This window comes from Ranitomeya imitator, chromosome 6 (assembly GCF_032444005.1).
Source record: "Ranitomeya imitator isolate aRanImi1 chromosome 6, aRanImi1.pri, whole genome shotgun sequence".
Classification (NCBI taxonomy): Eukaryota; Metazoa; Chordata; class Amphibia; order Anura; family Dendrobatidae; genus Ranitomeya; species Ranitomeya imitator.
In genome coordinates, this window is record NC_091287.1 from 10668670 (window position 1) to 10687258 (window position 18589).

The 18589-nt window shown below is 49.2% G+C and overlaps 1 protein-coding gene across 1 annotated transcript in view; it reads right to left on the reverse strand.

Annotated features, from left to right (window-relative positions):
- Positions 1-18589, reverse strand: part of PTH1R (parathyroid hormone 1 receptor) — a 279840-nt gene that overhangs the window by 60247 nt on the left and 201004 nt on the right. The window contains exon 4 of the mRNA XM_069729136.1: positions 14730-14848. Within this exon, the coding sequence (XP_069585237.1) occupies positions 14730-14848 (119 nt within the window). The remainder of the gene's footprint in view (positions 1-14729; positions 14849-18589) is intronic.

The following is an 18589-nucleotide window of genomic DNA, read 5'->3' on the forward strand; positions in this document are numbered from 1 at the left end:
TGCAGACACGGGAAGATGCACATTTTCCATTCAGCTCTATGGGAAACATTAGTTTATTCTCTTCCTGGGAAAGTTGAGTGACAACCGCATCTGCAGACAGAACTCATGTTCCCAGAGTTGTCAACTAAACCTCCAAAACCCTCGGTTTGTTTCTATTAGACGTCACCCAACTTTCCCAGAAACAGATAATACTGAACGTCCTCCTGAAGCTCCGACACCGTCTGAGACGTAAATTATGCAGCAGAGACGACTGCGGCATCAAGTCTGAAACAAAAGGCCGAAATGGAAATATCCAATGTAATAAAAAGGAAACTGAATTATTAAACAATCGCGACATTTACCACCATGGAAAGAAGAAATGAGCGAGAAGTAAAAAATCAGATACACCAACGTACGGGGGATAGAAGATAGAGAGCAGGATGGATGGATGGATAATAGATAGATAAATAGAAGATAGATAATAGATAGATAATAGATGATAGATAATATATAGATAATAGATAACAAACAGATACTGTCTTTATACCCTGTGAGCTTTTCCTCATCTTTTCACATTACAGCACAAACTTAAATGTATTTTATTGTGATTTTCTATTGGAGCGCCCCCAGACACACGGCCGCAGGTTACTCGGTCCCGGTCCTCTCTGGCTCAGTTCTGGGGTTGTCACGGTGGCTGGACCCGGTCCGTGACCCTGCTAAGGGGCGTCCAATAAAAGGGGTGATGAAAGTCAGTTAAGGTTTCGTGACGCCACCTGTGGTGTTCGGTCAGGGTGATCGACGCTGCTGTGGGGTCCGCTGGGGTGATGGAATGGCAGCTGGATGGTATACCTTCCCACAGGTGAAGTATGTCCCCAGGGCTTCCCAATAAGGCCATGTTCACACCATCCTTTTTTTAATGTGGAACCGCCGCGATTTTCCCGCTGCGGGTCCGCAGCTGTTTTCCATGCAGGGTACATTACAATGTACCCTATGGAAAAAAGGAACTGCTGTGCCCACATTGCGGAAAATCGCGAAAAAAGCCGCGCTGAATAGCTGCGGGAAAAAAGAAGTACCATGTCACTTCTTTTTGCGGAACTGCAGCGGTTCTGCGCCCATAGACCTCCATTGTGAGGTCAAACCCGCAGTAAAACCCGCAGATGAAAAAAATATCTGCGGGTTTTCTGCGGTTTGTGGTGCAGAACCGCTGCAGTGTGGATGCCCCCCCGTGCCCCAATCCCACCCCCCCATGCTCCGATGCCACCCCCCCGTGCTCCGACGCCCCCCCGTGCCCTCATGTCCCCCCCTTATACTTACCCGGCCTCCCGTGTCCGTCCGGCCGTCTTCTCCCTGGGCGCCGCCATCTTGCAAAATGGCGGGCGCATGCGCAGTGCGCCCGCCGAATCTGCCGGCCGGCAGATTCATTCCAAAGTGCATTTTGATCACTGAGATATAACCTATCTCAGTGATCAAAATAAAAAAAATAGTAAATGACCCCCCCCCCCCTTTGTCACCCCCATAGGTAGGGACAATAAAAAAATAAAGAATTTTTTTTCCCCCACTAAGGTTAGAATAAGGTTAGGGTTAGGGGTAGGGTTAGGGGTAGGGGTAGGGTTAGGGGTAGGGTTAGGGTATTTTCAGCCATTTTAACCCTAAAAAACTTCCTAGAAAACACACAGACTCTGCATAGAAAACTGCATAAAAAAACGCACTAAAAAACGCATCAAAAAACGCATAAAAAAACGCACCAAAAAAGCACCAAAAAAGGACCTGCGTTTTCTGCCAAGAGCTGCGGTTTTTAGTGCAGAAAAAACAGCAGGGAAATCAGGAACGTGTGAACATGGCCTAAGGTGGATGGTGATGGTGTGAGGTGCAGTCAATAACGAGGACACAGGGTTGCAGTCTCTTTACCTCTTTACTGAAGACTTCAGGATCCTCAATCCAGAGCACAGCTAACAGGGCTATCTGAGACCGGCCGGTCCGATAGGCACATCCAGAGTTTCCTTCGCAGGTGGAAATCGTTGCCTACCACTAGCGCCTGTGTGTTGTAGTGCTTCCCTGCTGAGCATTCGGGATAGTCCTCACAACTTCTATTCTAGTTCTTTCCAGTTCTTTCTAGTTCTTTCTATTCTCCGTCCCCCAGGTTTGTTATGGCTAGGACGCACCCGTTTGAGGGGAAGGCTCGGAGCTATTCCGGGACCCTAGAGACGCCCCTCTCCACGCGTTGCCCCCTATGTCTGCTTAGGTGATGTATGGTAGACAGCCAACCTATAATTAACTGTCCTGCGGTATTTGAACTAAGGCCTGAAGTCAGTTACTTCCTCGGTGTTCCGGTCACCGGCTACGCGCCTCAGTAGGATGTTGCCGTTCTCGGGGCACGACTCCTACTGGATCTCCTTTGTGCTTGATCTCGTTTCTCACTGTGCACAATATCCTTCGCTTCGTGTCCTTTCTTTAGATGCTGCCGCAAGGTAGTGCAGGCGCGGCTCTGTAACGATCTGTCCTTGTCGCTAAGTCTCTGCCAGGTTCCCATGCCTGACAGGGACCCCTCTGAATCTTCCCCACAACACCCCCTGCCACGGCATGTTGCCTGGGCAAAACCCAGTCAGCTTCTGACCTAACTGCCTATCCAACCCCTAGTTTTACCAGTGTGAGGAGTGACCTAGTAAATAAAACCTTTTGCTCCCCCTGGTGGCCGCAGTGTGAAGTGTAATGTGTGCTGGTGATACCTGGTCAGATGAACTCCTTTAGTGCCATCAGACATACCATCACTCCCCTTAGTGGCAGAGCGACACTACTGCAACGACCAGGTCTCTGGGGCGCTGCACTATGATACAACACAAAGTAGTAAATATTTGTGATGTGTAAAGGAAATAATACAGGGAGGTTAAATAATTATTCTACAAAATAAATCTGACAATTGTGCCGTGCATTAGCATTCAGCCCTTTAGTCAGTACTTTGTACGACCACCATTCTCTATAATTCCTGCTGCAGTCTTTTGGGGTCTGTCTCTCCCCCTTTCTCTGCAGTCTTTTGGGGTCTGTCTCTCCTCCTTTCTCTGCAGACTTTTGGGGTCTGTCTCTCCCAATTTCTCTGCAGTCTTTTGGGGTCTGTCTCTCCACCTTTCTCTGCAGTCTTTTGGGGTCTGTCTCTCCACCTTTCTCTGCAGTCGTTTGGGGTCTGTCTCTCCACCTTTCTCTGCAGTCTTTTGGGGTCTGTCTCTCCCCCTTTCTCTGCAGTCTTTTGAGGTCTGACTCTCCCCCTTTCTCTGCAGTCTTTTGGGGTCTGTCTCTCCTTTCTCTGCAGTCTTTTGGGGTCTGTCTCTCCTCCTTTCTCTGCAGTCTTTTGGGGTCTGTCTCTCCCCCTTTCTCTGCAGTCTTTTGGGGTCTGTCTCTCCTTTCTCTGCAGTCTTTTGGGGTCTGTCCCTCCTTTCTCTGCAGTCTTTTGGGGTCTGTCTCTCCTTTCTCTGCAGTCTTTTGGGGTCTGTCTCTCCTCCTTTCTCTGCAGTCTTTTGGGGTCTGTCTCTCCTTTCTCTGCAGTCTTTTGGGGTCTGTCTCTCCTCCTTTCTCTGCAGTCTTTTGGGGTCTGTCTCTCCTCCTTTCTCTGCAGTCTTTTGGGGTCTGTCTCTCCTCCTTTCTCTGCAGTCTTTTGGGGTCTGTCTCTCCTCCTTTCTCTGCAGTCTTTTGGGGTCTGTCTCTCCTCCTTTCTCTGCAGTCTATGGGGGTCTGTCTCTCCTCCTTTCTCTGCAGTCTTTTGGGGTCTCTCTCTTCTCCTTTCTCTGCAGTCTTTTGGGGCCTGTCTCCTCCTTTCTCTGCAGTCTTTTGAGGTCTGACTCTCCCCCTTTCTCTGCAGTCTTTTGGGGTCTGTCTCTCCTTTCTCTGCAGTCTTTTGGGGTCTGTCTCTCCCCCTTTCTCTGCAGTCTTTTGGGGTCTGTCTCTCCTTTCTCTGCAGTCTTTTGGGGTCTGTCCCTCCTTTCTCTGCAGTCTTTTGGGGTCTGTCTCTCCTTTCTCTGCAGTCTTTTGGGGTCTGTCTCTCCTCCTTTCTCTGCAGTCTTTTGGGGTCTGTCTCTCCTTTCTCTGCAGTCTTTTGGGGTCTGTCTCTCCTCCTTTCTCTGCAGTCTTTTGGAGTCTGTCTCTCCTCCTTTCTCTGCAGTCTTTTGGGGTCTGTCTCTCCTCCTTTCTCTGCAGTCTTTTGGGGTCTGTCTCTCCTCCTTTCTCTGCAGTCTTTTGGGGTCTGTCTCTCCTCCTTTCTCTGCAGTCTATGGGGGTCTGTCTCTCCTCCTTTCTCTGCAGTCTTTTGGGGTCTCTCTCTTCTCCTTTCTCTGCAGTCTTTTGGGGCCTGTCTCCTCCTTTCTCTGCAGTCTTTTGGGGTCTGTCTCTCCTCCTTCCTCTGCAGTCTTTTGGGGTCTGTCTCCTCCTTTCTCTGCAGTCTTTTGGGGTCTGTCTCTCCTCCTTCCTCTGCAGTCTTTTGTGGTCTGTCTCTCCACCTTTCTCTGCAGTCTTTTGGGGTATGTTTCTCCTCCTTCCTCTGCAGTCTTTTGGGGTCTGTCTCCTCCTTTCTCTGCAGTCTTTTGGGGTCTGTCTCTCCTCCTTTCTCTGCAGTCTTTTGGGGTCTGTCTCTCCTCCTTTCTCTGCAGTCTTTTGGGGTCTGTCTCTCCACCTTTCTCTGCAGTCTTTTGGGGTCTCTCCACCTTTCTCTGCAGTCTTTTGGGGTCTGTCTCTCCTTTCTCTGCAGTCTTTTGGGTTCTGTCTCTCCTCCTTTCTCTGCAGTCTTTTGGGGTCTGTCTCTCCACCTTTCTCTGCAGTCTTTCGGGGTCTCTCCACCTTTCTCTGCAGTCTTTTGGGGTCTGTCTCTCCTCCTTTCTCTGCAGTCTTTTGGGGTCTGTCTCTCCTTTCTCTGCAGTCTTTTGGGGTCTGTCTCTCCACCTTTCTCTGCAGTCTTTTGGGGTCTGTCTCTCTCCTTTCTCTGCAGTCTTTTGGGGTCTGTCTCTCCTCCTTTCTCTGCAGTCTTTTGGGGTCTGTCTCTCCACCTTTCTCTGCAGTCTTTTGGGGTCTGTCTCTCCTCCTTTCTCTGCAGTCTTTTGGGGTCTGTCTCTCCACCTTTCTCTGCAGTCTTTCGGGGTCTCTCCACCTTTCTCTGCAGTCTTTTGGGGTCTGTCTCTCCCCCTTTCTCTGCAGTCTTTTGGGGTCTGTCTCTCCTTTCTCTGCAGTCTTTTGGGTTCTGTCTCTCCTCCTTTCTCTGCAGTCTTTTGGGGTCTGTCTCTCCACCTTTCTCTGCAGTCTTTTGGGGTCTGTCTCTCCTCCTTCTCTGCAGTCTTTTGGGGTCTGTCTCTCCTCCTTTCTCTGCAGTCTTTTGGGGTATGTCTCTCCCCCTTTCTCTGCAGTCTTTTGGGGTCTGTCTCTCCTCCTTTCTCTGCAGTCTTTCGGGGTATGTCTCTCCCCCTTTCTCTGCAGTCTTTTGGGGTCTGTCTCTCCTCCTTTCTCTGCAGTCTTTTGGGGTCTCTCCACTTTTCTCTGCAGTCTTTTAGGGTCTGTCTCCTCCTTTCTCTGCAGTCTTTTAGGGTCTGTCTCTGCTCCTTTCTCTGCAGTCTTTTAGGGTCTGTCTCTGCTCCTTTCTCTGCAGTCTTTTGGGGTCTGTCTCTCCTCCTTTCTCTGCAGTCTTTTGGGGTCTGTCTCTCCTCCTTTCTCTGCAGTCTTTTGGGGTCTGTCTCTCCTCCTTTCTCTGCAGTCTTTTGGGGTCTCTCCACTTTTCTCTGCAGTCTTTTAGGGTCTGTCTCCTCCTTTCTCTGCAGTCTTTTAGGGTCTGTCTCTGCTCCTTTCTCTGCAGTCTTTTAGGGTCTGTCTCTGCTCCTTTCTCTGCAGTCTTTTGGGGTCTGTCTCTCCTCCTTTCTCTGCAGTCTTTTGGGGTCTGTCTCTCCTCCTTTCTCTGCAGTCTTTTGGGGTCTGTCTCTCCTCCTTTCTCTGCAGTCTTTTGGGGTCTGTCTCTCCTCCTTTCTCTGCAGTCTTTTAGGGTCTGTCTCTGCTCCTTTCTCTGCAGTCTTTTAGGGTCTGTCTCTGCTCCTTTCTCTGCAGTCTTTTGGGGTCTGTCTCTGCTCCTTTCTCTGCAGTCTTTTGGGGTCTGTCTCTCCTCCTTTCTCTGCAGTCTTTTGGGGTCTGTCTCTCCTCCTTTCTCTGCAGTCTATTGGGGTCTGTCCCTCCTTTCTCTGCAGTCTTTTGGGGTCTGTCTCTCCTCCTTTCTCTGCAGTCTTTTGGGGTCTGTCTCTCCTCCTTTCTCTGCAGTCTTTTGGGGTCTGTCTCTCCTCCTTTCTCTGCAGTCTTTTGGGGTCTGTCTCTCCTCCTTTCTCTGCAGTCTTTTAGGGTCTGTCTCTGCTCCTTTCTCTGCAGTCTTTTAGGGTCTGTCTCTGCTCCTTTCTCTGCAGTCTTTTGGGGTCTGTCTCTGCTCCTTTCTCTGCAGTCTTTTGGGGTCTGTCTCTCCTCCTTTCTCTGCAGTCTTTTGGGGTCTGTCTCTCCTCCTTTCTCTGCAGTCTATTGGGGTCTGTCCCTCCTTTCTCTGCAGTCTTTTGGGGTCTGTCTCTCCTCCTTTCTCTGCAGTCTTTTGGGGTCTGTCTCTGCTCCTTTCTCTGCAGTCTTTTGGGGTCTGTCTCTCCTCCTTTTTCTGCAGTCTTTTAGGGTCTGTCTCCTCCTTTCTCTGCAGTCTTTTAGGGTCTGTCTCTCCACCTTTCTCTGCAGTCTTTTGGGGTCTGTCTCTCCTCCTTTCTCTGCAGTCTTTTGGGGTCTGTCTCTCCTCCTTTCTCTCCAGTCTCTTGGGGTCTGTCTCTCTCCTCCTTCTCTGCAGTCTTTTGGGGTATGTCTCTCCCCCTTTCTCTGCAGTCTTTTGGGGTCTGTCTCTCCTCCTTTCTCTGCAGTCTTTTGGGGTCTGTCTCTCCTCCTTTCTCTGCAGTCTTTTGGGGTCTGTCTCTCCTCCTTTCTCTGCAGTCTTTTGGGGTATGTCTCTCCCCCTTTCTCTGCAGTTTTTTGGGGTCTGTCTCTCCTTTCTCTGCAGTCTTTTGGGGTCTGTCTCTCCCCCTTTCTCTGCAGTCTTTTGGGGTATGTCTCTCCCCCTTTCTCTGCAGTCTTTTGGGGTCTGTCTCTCCCCCTTTCTCTGCAGTCTTTTGAGGTCTGTCTCTCCACCTTTCTCTGCAGTCTTTTGGGGTCTGTCTCTCCTTTCTCTGCAGTCTTTTGGGGTCTGTCTCTCCCCCTTTCTCTGCAGTCTTTTGGGGTCTGTCTCTCCTCTTTTCTCTCCAGTCTTTTGGGGTCTGTCTCTCCTCCTTTTTCTGCAGTCTTTTGGGGTCTCTCCACTTTTCTCTGCAGTCTTTTAGGGTCTGTCTCCTCCTTTCTCTGCAGTCTTTTGGGGTCTGTCTCTCCTCTTTTCTCTCCAGTCTTTTGGGGTCTGTCTCTCCACCTTTCTCTGCAGTCTTTTAGGGTCTGTCTCTGCTCCTTTCTCTGCAGTCTTTTGGGGTCTGCCTCTCCTCCTTTCTCTGCAGTCTTTTGGGGTCTGTCTCTCCTCCTTTCTCTGCAGTCTTTTGGGGTATGTCTCCCTCCTTTCTCTCCAGCCTTTTGGGGTCTGTCTCTCCTCCTTTCTCTCCAGTCTCTTGGGGTCTGTCTCTCTCCTCCTTTCTCTACAGTCTTTTGGGGTCTGTCTCTCCCCCTTTCTTTGCAGTCTTTTGGGGTCTGTCTCTCCTCCTTTCTCTGCAGTCTTTTGGGGTCTGTCTCTCCTCCTTTCTCTGCAGTCTTTTGGGGTATGTCTCTCCCCCTTTCTCTGCAGTCTTTTGGGGTCTGTCTCTCCACCTTTCTCTGCAGTCTTTTGGGGTCTGTCTCTCCTCCTTTCTCTGCAGTCTTTTGGGGTATGTCTCTCCCCCTTTCTCTGCAGTCTTTTGGGGCCTGTCTCTCCTCCTTTCTCTGCAGTCTTTTGGGGTCTCTCCACTTTTCTCTGCAGTCTTTTAGGGTCTGTCTCCTCCTTTCTCTGCAGTCTTTTGGGGTCTGTCTCTCCTCTTTTCTCTCCAGTCTTTTGGGGTCTGTCTCTCCACCTTTCTCTGCAGTCTTTTAGGGTCTGTCTCTGCTCCTTTCTCTGCAGTCTTTTGGGGTCTGTCTCTCCTCCTTTCTCTGCAGTCTTTTGGGGTCTGTCTCTCCTCCTTTCTCTGCAGTCTTTTGGGGTATGTCTCCCTCCTTTCTCTGCAGCCTTTTGGGGTCTGTCTCTCCTCCTTTCTCTCCAGTCTCTTGGGGTCTGTCTCTCTCCTCTTTTCTCTACAGTCTTTTGGGGTCTGTCTCTCCCCCTTTCTCTGCAGTCTTTTGGGGTCTGTCTCTCCTCCTTTCTCTGCAGTCTTTTGGGGTCTGTCTCTCCTCCTTTCTCTGCAGTCTTTTGGGGTATGTCTCTCCCCCTTTCTCTGCAGTCTTTTGGGGTCTGTCTCTCCACCTTTCTCTGCAGTCTTTTGGGGTCTGTCTCTCCTCCTTTCTCTGCAGTCTTTTGGGGTATGTCTCTCCCCCTTTCTCTGCAGTCTTTTGGGGCCTGTCTCTCCTCCTTTCTCTGCAGTCTTTTGGGGTCTCTCCACTTTTCTCTGCAGTCTTTTAGGGTCTGTCTCCTCCTTTCTCTGCAGTCTTTTGGGGTCTGTCTCTCCTCTTTTCTCTCCAGTCTTTTGGGGTCTGTCTCTCCACCTTTCTCTGCAGTCTTTTAGGGTCTGTCTCTGCTCCTTTCTCTGCAGTCTTTTGGGGTCTGTCTCTCCACCTTTCTCTGCAGTCTTTTGGGGTCTGTCTCTGCTCCTTTCTCTGCAGTCTTTTGGGGTCTGTCTATATTTTTCTACAGTCTTTTGGGGTCTGTCTCTCCTCCTTTCTCTGCAGTCTTTTGGGGTCTGTCTCTCCAGCTTTGCCCCCTCACTCTCGCTCTGTGACATTGGAAGGAGACGTCTGTGATCAGCAATTTTCATGTCTTGCCACGGATTCTCTGGGATTTTCGTCTGGACCGTGTCCCCTATATGGGACTTCTTCTTGCCGCTCTTCCATAAAGGCCACATTAGTGCTGAATATGACTAATTTGTTCTGTAGATTCTTCCCCCATGAGCTGTGGATCTCAGTGACCATGGGCCTCTCGGCTGCTTCTCTCATTAGTGCTCCCCTTGCTTGGGATGTCAGGTTAGGTGACGGCCATATCTTGGTAGGTTTACAGCTGGGCCATACTCCTTCCATTATTGGATGATGGGTTGATCAGTGCTCCATGAGATGTTCATGGCTTGGGCTATTTTCTATAACCTAACCCAGGTTTACTCTTCTCCACTGGTTTATCCCTGACCTGTCTGGTGAGCTCCTTGGTTTTCATGATGCTGTTTGATCCCTAATGATCTCACACAAACCTCTGAGGCCTTCACAGAACAGCTGTAGTTATACCGAGAAGGAATCACACACAGGAGAACACAATGTACTACTCTGGTAGGGAATTGGTCTCTCAGAATTTTATTTTCGGGTGTCACACCACAGGGGGCTGAACACAAATGCACGGCACAACTATCAGATTTATAATTTTAAAATAACTACAAATCCAGTATCATTTCCTTTACACATTATACAAAGAATAAAATAAAAAAATAAAAAACATGTAAGTTTGTGGATGTAACGTGAAAATATGTGGAAAAGTTTGTGTGGATGACGACTTTTATAAACTTATAAACTTTAGAAGATAGATAAATAGAGTGTTTTATTTTTTATAGAGTGAATTGTGGGGCTCAGGGAGGATTGTGGACTCACGGTAGATTGTGGGGCTCGGGGCAGATTGTGGGGCTTGGGGCGGATTGTGGGGCTTGGGGCGGATTGTGGGGCTCGGGGCAGATTGTGGGGCTCAGGGTATATTGTGGGGCTCGGGGCAGATTGTGGGGCTCAGGGCAGATTGTGGGACTCAGGGCGGATTGTGGGGCTCAGGGCGGATTGTGGGACTCGGGGCAGATTGTGGGGCTCGGGGCAGATTGTGGGGCTCAGGGTATATTGTGGGGCTCGGGGCAGATTGTGGGGCTCAGGGTATATTGTGGGGCTCGGGGCGGATTGTGGACTCACGGTAGATTGTGGGGCTCAGGGCAGATTGTGGGGCTCGGGGCGGATTGTGGAGTTCAGGGTATATTGTGGGGTTCAGGGTATATTGTGGGGCTCAGGGCAGATTGTGGGGCTCAGGGTATATTGTGGGGCTCGGGGCAGATTGTGGGGCTCAGGGTATATTGTGGGGCTCGGGGCGGATTGTGGGGCTCAGGGAGGATTGTGGACTCACGGTAGATTGTGGGGCTCAGGGCAGATTGTGGGGCTCGGGGCGGATTGTGGGGTTCTGGGTATATTGTGGGGCTCGGGGCAGATTGTGGGGCACAGGGTATATTGTGGGGATCAGGGCAGATTGTGGGGCTCAGGGAAGATTGTGGGGCTTGGGGCGGATTTTGGTGCTCAGGGTATATTGTGGGGCTCGGGGCAGATTGTGGGGCTCAGGGAAGATTGTGGGGCTCGGGGCGGATTGTGGGGCTCAGGATTGATTATGGGGCTCAGTGTGGATTGTGGAGAAATTCTGTCCTTCTTTTTTCAGGGAGTTATTTCTGTGTTTTCACCTTGGATGATGATGATGCTCGTGACACACACAGTGGAGCGGGATTGGTGCGGTGAGTGATGTGCGAGGACAAGATGCTTCTGTATGAGGAGGTTTGGCTCCAGAGATAACTACACTGAGGAAAATAAGTATTTGATAAACTGCTGATGTTGCAAGTTTTCCCGCCTACACAGAATGCAGACGGCTGTAATTTTTATCATACGTACACTTCACCTGTGAGAGACAGAATCTAAGAATAAAATCCAGAACATCACATTGTAGGATTGTTACATAATTAATTTGCGTTTTATTGTAGGAAATAAGTATTTGATACAATAGAAAAACAGAACTTAATATTTGGTGCAGAAACCTTTGTTTGCGGTTACAGAGGTCGGACGTTTCCTGCAGTTTTTGACCAGGTTTGCACACACCACAGCAGGGATTTTGGCCCCCTCCTCCATACAGATGTTCTTCAGATATTTCAGGTTTTCGGGCGGTCACTGGGCAAAATTGAGTTTCAGCTCCTCCAAAGATTTCTATTGGGTTCAGGTCTGGAGACTGGCTATGTCACTCCAGGACCGTGAAATGCTTCTTACGGAACCATTAGTCCTGGCTGTGTGTTTCAGGTGATTGTCATGCTGGAAGACCCAGTTATGACCCATCTCCAATGCGCTTACTGAGGGAAGGGGGATGTTGGCCAAAATCTCACGATACATGACCTCCTCCATTCTCCCTTCAATATGGTGCACTCGTCCTACCCCTTTTGCAGAAAAGCACCCCCAAAGTATGATGTTTCCCCACTATGCTTCACAGTTGGGGCAATGTTCTTGGGGTTGTTCTCATCCTTCTTCTTCCTCCAAAGACAGCGAGTGGAGTTGATACCAAAAAGTTCTATTTTGGTCTCATCTGACCACATGACTTTCTCCCATGTGTCCTCTGGATCATCCAGATGGTCATTGGCAAATTTCAGACAGGCCTGGACATGTGGTGGCGTGAGCAGGGGGACATTGCGTGCCCTGCATTATTTTAATCCATGACGGCGTATTGTGTTACTAACAGTAATGTTTAAGCCTACGGTCCCAGTTCTCCTAATTATTGACCAGGTCCTCCCGCGTAATTCTGGACTGATTCCTGACCTTTCTCAGACTCATCCTTACCCCATGAAGTGAGATCCTGCATAGAGCCCCAGACCGGGGAATATTGACAGTCATCTTGTGTTTCTTCCATCTTCTAATAATTATGCCAATAGTTGTTGCCTTCTCACCAGGCTGCTTGCCTATTGTCCTGTAGCCCATCCCAGCCTTGTGAAGGTCTACAATTTTGTCCCTGGTGTCCTTAGACAGCTCTTTGGTCTTGGCTATGGTGGAGAAGTTGGGGTGTGATTGAGTGTGTGGACAGATGTCTTTTATACAGGTAACGAGGTCAAACAGGAGCAATTAATCCAGGTAATGAGTGCAGAGTAGGAGGCTTCTTACAAAACTAACAGGTCTGTGAGCGCAGAATTCTCGCTGGTTGGTCGGTGATCACATACGTATTTCATGCAATAAAATGCAAATTAATTATATAACAATCCTGCAATGTGATTTTCTGGATTTTATTTTTAGATTCTGTCTCTCACAGAAGTGAACCTACGATAAAGATTACAGCCCTCTCCATTCTGTGTAGGTTGGAAAACTTGCAAAATCGGGAGAGTATCAAATACTTATGTTCCCCACTGTATATACAGTATATATATATATATACAGTATGTGTGGTGAAACATGTGTATATATATATCTATATGTGTGTAGTGACATATGTCTAGCGTTATATGTGTGACTAGTGATAATGTAACATCTGTCCTGAAGGCAAGTCACACCTAGGTGTTAATAGGTACTTCCTTGGGACTAGTAGAAATTGTGTCTCCATATCTCACCAGGAGGTCTAGCTAGAGCCAAGAAGAAGGTAACATTTGGCACCTCTTAGGTCTTGGTGGGGAGATGCTAATTGCGCCTAAGGTGATCTATTCCTGGGAACCTGGTCACAAGTGTCTCAAGAGGAAAACAATATATATTCATTAGTACAGCGGCCGTGGCCAATCAAACAGCCCGCAATTATGATATTAACCTGAGGGCCGGTCTAGAAACCTGACCTCAGACCAAAGTTATAAATTTAGGCTGCAGACAGAGAATTGTGTTCACATGTGAGGGCAGCCTGAGAAGCTGGTGTGATCCAATCTACATTCGTCCTACCCTCAGGGAGCAGAAAGCAACTACCTGTTAGATAATTTCTGTAAGTTTTCCTGTTTATTTTTACACTGTTTTGCATAAGTTGTATGTCTTTTTACTATCATCTTTTTAAACCTTTTTCTTATTTTAAGCATTGAACCTTTTGCTATTAAAGTATAAAACTTTAACAAGTTGAACCTTGAATGTTCTAAAAGAATCCATAGCCTAAGGTGTGTGAGCCTTATGAGTGATAGACATATTTTTATTAGTATTGTTAGTTTCGGGACTCATCTTGTATTCGATGAGTGGTGGCAGCGTGTATAAGCGGGTGTGTGGCCTGGGTCGGTGTGTGATTTATGCTCCCATTACTGCATAGAACACAGGTTGATTGCTGGACTGAGAGAGGGGAGATAGATTAACCCTTGCAGGCGCAACCCCAAGTCACGTGTGAGAGCGGACACGTGACGAATTAGTGACACCACGGAGAAGGGATCTGTGACAGAATTCTCAGATTCTCAGATTACACAGAATTCTCGTATTGTTCTGTGCAGAAACATAAAGAATTTGTATCAGTGATTCCTACAGGTTGTGCAGAGAGCGGGGACACTGAGCTCGGGATTAATACCGCCACACCGTACATTGGCATTATGGAGGATTATTCGCTGCTTTCTCGATTTGCTTTTCACAATGCTCTTTTTTCTTCTTTCAGTGTTGGCTCCTGAAGATCTCCAGGAACATAAGAATCTAATAACACTGGACCACCAGAAACATGTACAGTCCTCAGAATATTGATACATAGTAACCATCTAAAACCTCTGGATCACAAGGGACTTGCACAAGTCTCAGATACACAATCCTCTAAACTCTCTAGACCACCAGGGACATGTACAGATCTCAGATTACAGGATCATAATCATAGAGTGTAAGACCACTGGGCCACCAAAGACATTTCCACTGGGTTCCCAGAGAGAAAGAAATGTCAGCTCACTGGTCACCAAGGACAGCTACAGCCCTAAGCTGTTATGGTCTGGTGATTAAGGAGCGACATGCGACTAGCTCTGAGAAGGTGGTAACTATACCGACCGCAGTCCCTAAGCTCGACAGAACACTAGAAGTAGCCGTGGAATGCTCCTAACTCTGCCTAGGCATCTCGTCACAGCCTAAGAGCTAACTACCCCTAAAGATAGAAGCAGGAAAACTATCTTGCCTCAGAGAAAATCCCCAAAGGATAGATTAGCCCCCCACAAGTAATGACTGTGAGAAGAGAAGGAAATGACATACGTAGTATGAAACAAGATTAAGCACAGGAGGCCACTTCTAGCTAGATAGAAATAGTACAGGACAGAACGCTGTGCGGTCAGTAATAAAAACTAGAAAAAGTCCACCGCAGAGGAATGCAAAAATCTCCACACCTGCCTAAAGGTGTGGAGGGCAAACTCTGCTGCCCAGAGCTTCCAGCCTAGCTGAATAGATCCATACTGATAAGCTGGACAAATGAACAAAACATAGAAAGTGCTGAACAACAAAGTCCACAACAAGTGAACTGCAAAAGGACAAGCAAGGACTTAGCTTTTGCTGAACTGGTCAGAGTGTCAGGAAAATCCTAAGAGCAATGACTCCAGGCAGGAACAATTGACAACTGGCATTGAATGAGGGATAAGGCCAGACTAATATAGCCGAGCCAGAAAGACGATCAGTGAAAACAGCTGCTGAAGCTAAATCCAAGAAGCAGCCATACCACTCAAAACCACAGGAGGGAGCCCAAGAGCAGAACTCACAAAAATGCTACTTACAACCACCGGAGGGAGCCCAAGAGCGGAATTCACAACACTAAGCCCACGATGTACAGACCTCCAGCCCCCCAGGACCATCAGATAATGAACAAACCCCATTTAGCTGAGATTAGACTCGATAACACATAAATGGACACAGACATGCGACATTTATCATCCTCTTACCCTTTCTCTGGTCTCGTTGGACAGGAACTTTGCACACTCGGTGTAGTTGGCCCAGGTGCGGTTATTGCCCAGTACCAGATCCCAGCTGCCGTTCATGTCACACCGGCGATAAGCGTGACCTGCAGGGATGAGAAAATATACGTGGAGGCATCCAGACACTGACACATTGCAGCAGAAGCTCTACATTTCATAGACAGCGCTGATTCAGATGTGGCTCCTCATCAAGAGATCGTCAGCAAACACCAAACCTGGAAAACGCAGGAGCAGCATGGTGGCCTCCATCTACTGTACCTCCGCTACACGGCCTCCATCTACTGTACCTCCGCTACACGGCCTCCATCTACTGTACCTCCGCTACACGGCCTCCATCTACTGTACCTCTGCTACACGGCAATCAACATCTACTGTACCTCCGCTATGTGGCCTTCATCCACCTCCGCTATGTGGCCTCCATCCACCTCCGCTACGTGGTCTCATCCACCTCCGCTATGTGGCCTCCATCCACCTCCGCTATGTGGCCTCCATCCACCTCCGCTATGTGGCCTCCATCCACCTCCGCTATGTGGCCTCCATCCACCTCCGCTATGTGGCCTCCATCCACCTCCGCTATGTGGCCTCCATCCACCTCCGCTATGTGGCCTCCATCCACCTCCGCTATGTGGCCTCCATCCACCTCCGCTATGTGGCCTCCATCCACCTCCGCTATGTGGCCTCCATCCACCCCTCTGCTATGTGGCACCCATCCACATCCGCTATGTGGCCTCCATCCACCTCCGCTATGTGGCCTCCATCCACCTCCGCTATGTGGCCTCCATCCACCTCCGCTATGTGGCCTCATCCACCTCCGCTATGTGGCCTCATCCACTTCCGCTATGTGGCCTCCATCCACCTCCGCTATGTGGTCTCATCCACCTCCGCTATGTGGCCTCATCCACCTCCGCTATGTGGCCTCATCCACTTCCGCTATGTGGCCTCCATCCACCTCCGCTATGTGGTCTCATCCACCTCCGCTATGTGGCCTCCATCCACCTCCGCTATGTGGCCTCCATCCACCTCCGCTATGTGGCCTCCATCCACCTCCGCTACGTGGTCTCATCCACCTCCGCTATGTGGCCTCCATCCACCTCCGCTACGTGGTCTCATCCACCTCCGCTATGTGGCCTCCATCCACCTCCGCTATGTGGTCTCATCCACCTCCGCTACGTGGCCTCCATCCACCTCCGCTACGTGGTCTCATCCACCTCCGCTATGTGGCCTCCATCCACCTCCGCTATGTGGTCTCATCCACCTCCGCTATGTGGCCTCCATCCACCTCCGCTATGTGGCCCCATCCACCTCCGCTATGTGGCCCCATCCACCTCCGCTATGTGGCCTCCATCCACCTCCGCTACGTGGTCTCATCCACCTCCGCTATGTGGCCTCCATCCACCTCCGCTATGTGGTCTCATCCACCTCCGCTATGTGGCCTCCATCCACCTCCGCTATGTGGCCTCCATCCACCTCCGCTATGTGGCCCCATCCACCTCCGCTATGTGGCCTCCATCCACCTCCGCTACGTGGTCTCATCCACCTCCGCTATGTGGCCTCCATCCACCTCCGCTACGTGGTCTCATCCACCTCCGCTATGTGGCCTCCATCCACCTCCGCTACGTGGTCTCATCCACCTCCGCTATGTGGCCTCTCTCTCATGTATCCAGGGACCATCTCTAATGTTCGGCACTATGCGCACTACTATTAGGGGTGCACTATGACATCCTATGATGTGGACACTGTGGGCAGAACGATGAGGCCGCGCTGTGGGCGTCAGTATGAGGATGGCAGTGTGGGCGACACTACAAGCAGCGGGTAATAGGTGGGCACTAATATAAAGCAGGCACTATATGAGGTGGGCATGAGAGTGAACATCACCGGCATTACTAAGGCTGCGGCTATGGGAACACTGAGCTGTGGGTTTAGGAGAAGGACCTGCACTTTTATTGACACTTTGTATCTCTATGTGATATTATTTGTCATGTGTCTGAGTGTCACATTCTCTTGTACACACATTACACAAACGCTATGTACAGATAACACACAATACACATCACATACACTACACATACTACACACAATTACACACATACACTTATCTACTATATAATTGTCTAAGGGTCACTTCCGTCTTTCTGTCCTTCTTTCTGTCACGGATATTCATTGGTCGCGGCCTCTGTCTGTCATGGAATCCAAGTCGCTGATTGGTCTCGCCAGCTGCCTGTCATGGCTGCCGCAACCAATCAGCGACGGCCACAGTCCGATTAGTCCCTCCCTACTCCCCACAGTCACTGCCCGGCGCCCGCTCCACACTCCCCGCAGTCACCGCTCACACAGGGTTAATGCCAGCGGTAACGGACCGTGTTATGTCGCGGGTAACTCACTCCGTAACCGCTGCTATTAACCCTGTGTGACCAAGTTTTTACTATTGATGCTGCCTATGCAGCGTCAATAGTAAAAAGATCTAATGTTAAAAATAATTTAAAAAAATAAAAAATCATTATATAATCACCTTTCGCGACGCTCCGGTGACCGCTCCATGCAAGCGGCAGGTTCCAGTGCCAAGGACGTCACGGTCATGTGACCGAACTACAAGGGGCCCTCGGAAGGTGAGTATAAGTTTATTTTTCATTTTTTAACCTGTGACATACGTGGCTGGGCAATATACTACGTGGCTGGGCAGTATACTACGTGACTGGGCAATATACTACGTCACTAGGCAATATACTACATGACTGGGCAATATACTACGTGACTGGGCAATATACTACGTGACTGGTCAATATACTACGTGGCTGAGCAATATACTACGTCACTAGGCAATATACTACATGACTGGGCAATATACTACGTGGCTGGGCAATATACTACGTGACTGGGCAATATACTACGTGGCTGGGCAATATACTACATGACTGGGCAATATACTACGTGGCTGGGCAATATACTACGTGACTGGGCAATATACTACGTGGCTGGGCAATATACTACGTGACTGGGCAATATACTACGTGACTGGGCAATATACTACGTGACTGGGCAATATACTACGTGGCTGGGCAGTATACTACGTGGCTGGGCAATATACTACGTGGCTGGGCAATATACTACGTGACTGGGCAATATACTACGTCACTGGGCAATATATTACGTGGCTGGGCAATATACTACGTGGCTGGGCAATATACTACGTGACTGGGCAATATACTACGTGACTGGGCAATATACTACGTGGCTGGGCAGTATACTACGTGGCTGGGCAATATACTACGTGACTGGGCAATATACTACGTGACTGGGCAATATACTACGTGACTGGGCAATATACTACGTGGCTGGGCAGTATACTACGTGGCTGGGCAATATACTACGTGACTGGGCAATATACTACGTGGCTGGGCAATATACTACGTCACTGGGCAATATACTACGTGACTGGGCAATATACTACGTGACTGGGCAATATACTACGTGACTGGGCAATATACTACGTCACTGGGCAATATATTACGTCACTGGGCAATATATTACGTAACTGGGCAATATACTACGTGGCTGGGCAATATACTACGTGACTGGGCAATATACTACGTCACTGGGAGATATATTACGTGGCTGGGCAATATACTACGTGGCTGGGCAATATACTACGTGACTGGGCAATATACTACGTGACTGGGCAATATACTACGTGGCTGGGCAGTATACTACGTGGCTGGGCAATATACTACGTGACTGGGCAATATACTACGTGACTGGGCAATATACTACGTGACTGGGCAATATACTACGTGACTGGGCAATATACTACGTGACTGGGCAATATACTA